The following is a 7,638-nucleotide window of genomic DNA, read 5'->3' on the forward strand; positions in this document are numbered from 1 at the left end:
TACATAGTAGGGGATCCCCAGTGCTAGTGCACCATTTGCCCAAAGTGAGTTCAGCTCAGTAACCTGTATCTAGATTCTTAAGGGAATAAAAAAATCAACTCTGACATTCCACAGTGGAGAAAGGAGGGGTGGAACTGGTGCATCTGGCTCCACAAGGCAACTACACCACCAGACACAGATACCTGTCCCCAACCTCTCTCAATTCAGTAGGTTTTGGAACCCATCTCCCTTGTCTAGCAAGTACCACCCAACTGAGGTTGAGTCATTTCTGTCACAAAGCAGTCCCACAGCTCCCCATTCACACAATCAGGGTGACAAACTTTTTTTTTCCTCCTGCCCCAATAACAAAGAAATTGGGGATCCCAGAGCTGTTAAAATCACCATCCCATGCTGCTGTGGGCTTATGCTAAATTGGGGGTGGATGCCAATGCAAATCTTTCCACACCCTTTGAGATTCTTAACATTCTTTCCACACTCCCTACAATTCACCACCAGATGTCAGGATACAGCTCATCCTGACTCTGCTTACAAATACCTTGTCCTTTAGATTTGCTCCAAGCAGGGTTAGACACCAGTGTTAAAAAGCTAAGTAGCCAGTCTATACTAGAGCTCCCTCTATTGTTACCATCTGTGGAACTACACTCGTGGTAGCAATGGTGGGAACTTTTGCCAAAACCCTAGTGCAGACACAACCTCTGGGACAAAGGCCAATATCATTTACTGACTATGCAATTACCATAATGTCTAGCAAACAGGGTCACATGTGGCAAACTAACTCCTGTAGACATCAAACTTTAGACTTATTCTGGCTGAAGCATCTTAGATACTTTATTAATTATTCTTTAACAAATGGTGAGTTTAGGGGATTTTTATGTCTGGAAGATTACCTACTTATACTCTACTGAACAGGTTCTATAATGAGAACATACCGTAAGTCTTCAGCAAACAATATTCTTCTTTTCAGAATATGGTGGGACTGTTCCAATTTGACTGAACTGAAAAGCAGCTTAGAAAATAGAAACCACCTCAGATTCAGAAAGGAAGATGAAGGATGAAAAGAGGACAGTATGCAGTCTTCTGGGAATGAAAAACCAGAGAAGGGATGAGAGGGGAGTGAAGGGGGATGATCTTGTTTATTCTAAGGAAAATATGTTTTTTCTTCCCTCTCTATCATTTGGAATCTTTAAATCAAGATGGGATATCTTTCTAAAATATACATTCTAGTTCAATCACAAGTTATCTGGCCGGAAGTGTGGAAGTTCAGGAACCGAGGCTGAGAATTTGTAACAGTACAAATAGTATAGTACAAGTAGCCAGAAAAAGACGTTTATTTTAAGTTTCAAATCTAATAACCATTTGTTTGATCCCAACAAATAAATAAATTTATCAGCCACAGAGCAGAATATTGCAACACAATCAGACTACTTAGAGACCAGGTACAGGCTGTCCTCCGATCCCAGTTTAAAATCTCAAATACTTTTTTATAAGACCTCTGACTCAAGCAATAAGCATGAAAGGATTCCAGTTAATCAGATACGTATTTCCTTATTTAACTGTAACATCAGAAAGTAAGCTTGCAGTACGTTCTTAAGAGACAGAATCTTTATTTAATTACAATTTTGTTTGTTTGTTTGTTTCAAAAAGGCTATATTGTTGGTTAAGTAACTGTACTGAGTTTTTTGCATATGATTAAAGAGAGTGGTAAGATGTTCTCTCCTTCACTTTCTGTCCTGGACAATTCTACAGCATGCCAGTGTTTAAGAACTGCCATATTCTACCTCAGAGGTGGCTGCACATCAGTCTTGTTTGAAGGTACACCTCTACCTCGATATAACATTGTCCTCAGGAACCAAGAAAATCTCACTGTGTTATAGGTGAAACCGCATTATATTGAACTTGCTTTGATCCACTGGAGGGCACAGCCCCGCTTCCCCAGAGCACTGCTTTACCCGGTTATATCCGAATTCGTGTTATATCGGGTCACGTTATATCAAGGTAGAGGTGTATTTCTTTTAAATCTAGATTGGTGTCTAGGCCACTATTAGATGTTTTGAGAAGAAAATTACTACATAAACTTCTCAGGACAAGGGTGCTGGAACAATCTGTATAGCAGAGGTGCTGAGAGCCATTGAACCAAACTGTAAACCCTGGATCTGATGGAAACCACTTCAAACCAGGGTGTGTGGCAGCACCCCTAGTTCCAGCATCTATGACTCAGGAATTATATATTTTATACTGGATGGCTGCTTGAGATGGGGATCATGTCTTTCTGTACTGGGCTGTAAAACACCCAGCACAGCTTTGTATGTCATAAAAAAGTAAATAAAAATAAAAGATATTTCCAATATTATCTATAAAAGAAATTACCTCACCTACCTTGCTCTCATAAATAAGTAATCAGACAAATGACATTAAAAAAAAACAACCTTTGAGGTAGCAAAGTTTAACACTCAGAAGTTAGGAAATGCCAGAATGAAGAGACCCATGAAGGAGGCTGTTTTCTGTAGAAGCCATAGCTCTTTGTTGCAGAAGTTGGAAGGTGTTGAGTGAATGAGGCAGGCGATTATAGGAAAAGGAAGAATGGTCTCATGGTTAAAGCAGCTGAATGCTGCCCTGGAGAACTGGATTCTATCCCTGCTTCTGCCAGAGAGTTCTTGCAGGATGCTGGGCAAGTCACTTAAACCTATCTGTTCATGGGTGGCCACTGTGTGCTCCTCATGTTCAACAAGAGACCCTGGGGTTTGATTTGCAGAAGTACTGATCTCTCCAAGATGCAAATGGGGTCAATGGGAGCTGTGCTTGGAACACATAAAAAGCTATATAATGCTAAGTACTCTGAAAAATGAGCTCCTAGACACCTACATTGGCCACTCAAAATTAGTGGATACTTCTGACCTTAATCTTTCCATGCATCAGTTCCCCATGTGTAAAATGGGGATAATACCAACCCCTCACCTCTCTTCCACTCAAGGGTGTTTGAGCCTTCCCAAAAGTGATCTGAAAGCAGCCCCCTGCCTATGTCCCCACTGCCTGGACAACCCGCCTAGGACAGGTGGAGGACCCTGCTCCCCACAGCTGTCTGCATGGCTCTGTCCCCAACCTGGCTCTGGCCAGTGGGTGGGGCCTTGGAGATACAGTCCGGCCATAAGACAAGACCTGCACAGGGCCAGGTTGTTGTGGGGAGCTGCAGTGGACCTTCCATTGCCCGTGGTGGGGGAGGGTAGCCTGAGAAGAGCAGCCCCTGGTCCATGTACCCGCCCTCCAGGCCCTCCACTCAGGGCAGTTCGAGGGTCCCCAGCTCCTCACAGCTGCCTGAGTGGCTCTTCCCATGGTTGGGCTGTGGCTCCAAACCCCCACCTCCTGCCCTGAGCCAAGTCAGGGACAAAGCCACAAGGGCAGCTGTGGGGAGCTGGCATGGAGTCACTGACCCACCACTTCCACCTGCCCTGGGCTGGGCGGGGAGTCTGGGGAGTGGGGACATGGGCAGAGGACTGCTTTTGGGGTCCATGCAGCTCCCACAACTGCCTGGGCTCCCTGGTTGGGCTCCACCAGCCGCTGGCCTGGCCGGGTGGTGAGGCCTCAGTGGGGAAGAGGAGGGGAAGAAGATGGGGTCTGCCCTGGAAAAAAGTAAGGGCTTTGGCCCATAGGATCCTCTTGTTCCTGCACCACTGCTTCCATTCCTGGTCTGTCTCTTGTCCCAGCTGAGTTTCAGACAGCTTCCTCTGCCTCAATATCTGAGTGCCAGCGATGGGATCACTGAGAGCATAGCTGAGAGTCTCCCTGCTCTCAGCTCCAGTGCCCAGCATTACAGTGATTCATAGCAGTCAGGTCAGCAACCGTAGGGAAAGTCCTGTTCAGCCCCTGCAGCCCTCAGCTGGAGTATGCTCAGTGCAATTGCTAGAGAATTTAGTTGCCAAACTAACAAGTCTTAACTGAGTGCATGTGAACAGCAGTTTTTCAAAGATGTACAATTTGATCTTTTTAAAAAAAACAACAAAACAGGAGCAGCAAAAGGCATATCCCTGAAATCAGGGTAAACCTCAGAGGCTCAGAGCTAAGTGCCAAGTTCCCAGTGTAAAGCATGGGGGCATTAAAGCTTCTCAATGAAAAGGCTGTAAAAAAATTTAACATAGGCTAAACCCTTTTTCCCCCCCAATCTCATTCCTAGAAACAACGGAACCATTTTTGCTGAAATTTTCCCCAAACTTTCAGCCTGAGGCAGGCATCTGACATGGAAAATTTCAGCCCAAACAGTGAAAATTTGGCAAAGTTATAAGGAACTGAAAAACGGGATTAGTGGGAAGGGTCAGGAAACATTAATTATAGGTGACAGTGCCAGTTCTGCCTGTAACAGGCAGCTCAAATATATTTCCACCCAGTTAAAATGATATAACTATCACAAAGTTAAAAACAAACAGTTCTCGGAACAAAGAGGTTATTGGGCTTAACTAGATCTAATATTGGCTGACAGGTACTAATGCCTCAGCTCTCAATTTCTTGAATCACTGTTCATCTCTAGGCCGTTTCAGTCACTGCTCAGCCTGGCACCCTGGTTCTTTCTGCTGCTTGCAGAGAATGCAGGGTGATATCTCTCAAAACTGTTGTGCTTGCATCACCCATGGCTTTGTCAAGGAATCCTGGGACTGAGATATGGCTGCATCTGAAGCCCCAGCATTCATGAGGGAGGATTTATTTCAATATGTTGTTGAAACGATCTGATGTCAGGTTATTTGTCTCAGGGGGACACATGTTTCTTGTAGTTTGTTAAGCCATCTGTTAAGAAATTCAGCCACTTGTCTCTCTGCTATGAGACCACAGATGGAGAGTTTTTCCCCTTGTGTGCACTACTGTCAATATATGCCAAAGCCTTGTTATTTGGAGCCAGGTGGAATCACCAACCAGACGAGAGCGCTTTGGATGAAAGGTGTGATATGGGTAGCCCTGTATACAGGCAATACTCATGAACAAAGCCAGGCTCTCTCTGCCTAGTGCAGTGGCTTTTTAAATACCTCCATGCTACCTCTCAAGCGTGCCAGATCTCCCTTCCTGCACAGCACCAAACTGCAATGTCAGGAGGAGGTGCTCCTGAGACACTGTTTTCAGAAGTGCCAATTTAGAGCTGCAATAGACAGGTAGAGCTGCTGCAGGATGCAGGGACATCGGCATGTTTGCAAGGAAAGGTTGTATGATTTAAAGGGCTAGGGAGGGGATTGGATGGCTGAAGGAAGTGACAAGAGGCTGTGGAGCCTCTCTTATCGAGGCTACTGGTTTGAATCTCTTCTAGGCTGGCAGTGACTGAAGCATTGCTGCCAGATGATAGCTGTTTGGTGGCTTGCGTGCCAGGATAAGAGGTCTATACAGGTACAGAAAAATATGAAATTCTAACAATTCAGAGTCTCCCTGTGGAGATTCTGCTGCCTTCAACAGGATCTAACAGGGCCAGTGCAACCATTTAAGAAAACTAGGTGACCACCTGGGGTGCCTAGTGGTTGGAGGCGTCTAAAAGCCCCCTTAGGCGAGAAGGTGGAGGTGAGCTGAGGGGGGCGGGCGGGTGGACAGGGTTGCCTGCAATAATGAGGGGGGGTGCACAGGGGAACCGCTCCCTGCCCCAGCTTTCCTCCGCTCTGCCTCCTCTGCTGAGCACACAGCCCAGCTCTAAGTCTCCTCCAATCAGCACCGCAAGCCTGGGTGGGGAGGAGAATTAGAGCAGCACCGGCGTGCTCAGTGGAGGAGGCAGAGCCAAGGTGAGTTGGGGTGGGCTACTCAGGCAGGGTTAGCTTCCACGGGGGAAGTCTCCCCAGGCAGGGTTAGCTGCTGGGGCAGGGGGGGAGGGGGAAGTCTCCCCAGGCAGGGTTAGTTGCCATGGGGGGATGGGGGGAAGAGGGGTTAGCTGTGGCGGTGGGATGGGGTAGCTGCTGCGGGGGGGCTTCCTGCATGGGGGGCTGAGTTAGCTACCGTGGGGGGGTGGGGTTAGCTGGGGGGTGTGCAAGGTGGAAGTTTCGCCTAGGGCGTGAAACTTCCTTGCACCGGCCCTGGGATCTAAGGTAGCACTTTGTTAAAAATTAATGTTCTAATCCTGACTGCAAAGAAAACGGAGTCTGCAGAGAGATAAATACTGCACTAAGAGAGGTACTAAAATCCCCTAGTCACTTTAAAGGGTTATTAGCTCTAAGTGTCAATAATATTACCTTTACATGGCTGATTCCCACTCCATAAACACCCAGCTAACATCTCTCCAGTGCGGCTGGGTGCATCTACCACATCCCAGTGTAGGGTTCCTTAGGAAGGATGTTGTATAGAAAAGTGCAGTTTGGTCTGAATGGTCTCCTTTCCTTTCACCATATCTTAGACAGGGAGCTTTAGCTACCACAGAACATTTTTAATGTACAAGAAAATGGCCATCCTCTTCCTGCCCTGGAGCACTATGGGGACTGTAGCCCTTCATGAAATTTCCCAGGTGGACTGGCCCTTGGTATGCTCCTGGAAGAAGAGACTCAGCAGCTACCAGCAGGAGACAGCAAAATTGCTGGACCTCCCTCCGTATGGATTTTGAGAGTGATGAGTGCTCAGGAAAGTTAGTCAGAAAATGCAGAAAAACCAGAAACAAACATTTCTAAAAAAAAAAAAAAATTTTAGCAAAATTCCCCTTATCCTGGCTCCTTTTCCTGACCATCTCTAGCACTCAGCACCTCTGGAAATCAGGCTGCTTTTATAGAGGTCCTGTGTTTAAAGGGCCTACGTATGGCACCTACGTTTGAAAACTTTGGCAGTTTTTATCTGTGAAATGTCAAAGTACAAGAATGCAAAAAATCCCAACCCAAACCAACCAACCACTAACCTCCACAAAACACCTCTTGATCTCGCTCTCCCTCCACATTGTTACTGGATAAGGTTAGTAGCGGCAGCAGCGCCAAACGAAGCAGAACCATTCCCATAGTTTCTACCTAAGGAAACAAGCAATAATCATCCTCAGCAATTCTATAGGCAGCTTTTTATTAGCCCCAATTCTGAAGGTGATCAGCCCCTCACAAGATCAGATCCCTATATCTTTAAACATGGTACAAATATTGAGCAAGGTCCCAGGCATGCAATGAGATGCCTGCAAACTGACAATTTAGTAGGATAGTGGGGGTGGGTAGGAGTGCAGGGGTCCTTCCACGTTGCTGGATTGGAGCCTAACTGACCACATGAAAAGAAAAAAAAAAGTCCCACACTTTTCAGTATAACATTACAGTTTATAAAAAGAAGCCCCAAGTTATAGAAATCGTCACTATTTCTGCCAAAATTTAAATATACAGAGGTATGTAAACAGAAGTAACATTTTAAAATACAGATATTTAATTATATTTGTACATTGTTATGTCTCTAAAACATATAAAACTCCATAGCTAAAGCAGCTTAGGGCATGCCAGGGGACACAGGAGTGGGAGGCCTGTCCTAGGGCAATACTTCAATTTTAGTTTTAAAAAAGTGACGGAAGCATGGGCAGCAGATATAATAGGCCTTTGCCTTCCCTGGCAGCCGCCCCCGAGGGACACCTGGACTATGGTGGCCACGCCCCTTCCCTGAGGCCTCCCCACCCACTGCCTGCTGCTACTGCTGCCTGTCTACCCGCACTGCACCTCCCCCGCCCCCAGG

At 46.2% G+C, this 7,638-nt stretch overlaps 1 protein-coding gene across 1 annotated transcript in view; it reads right to left on the bottom strand.

The window, feature by feature from the left end:
* The window catches only part of CNPY1 (canopy FGF signaling regulator 1), a 72,021-nt gene extending 65,092 nt beyond the window's left edge, over positions 1 to 6,929 (bottom strand). Inside the window, exon 1 of the mRNA XM_032775629.2 lies at positions 6,839 to 6,929. Coding sequence (XP_032631520.2) covers positions 6,839 to 6,929 — 91 coding nt within the window. The remainder of the gene's footprint in view (positions 1 to 6,838) is intronic.
* Positions 6,930 to 7,638: the final 709 nt, after the last annotated feature.

Source organism: Chelonoidis abingdonii, chromosome 2, assembly GCF_003597395.2.
Source record: "Chelonoidis abingdonii isolate Lonesome George chromosome 2, CheloAbing_2.0, whole genome shotgun sequence".
Classification (NCBI taxonomy): Eukaryota; Metazoa; Chordata; order Testudines; family Testudinidae; genus Chelonoidis; species Chelonoidis abingdonii.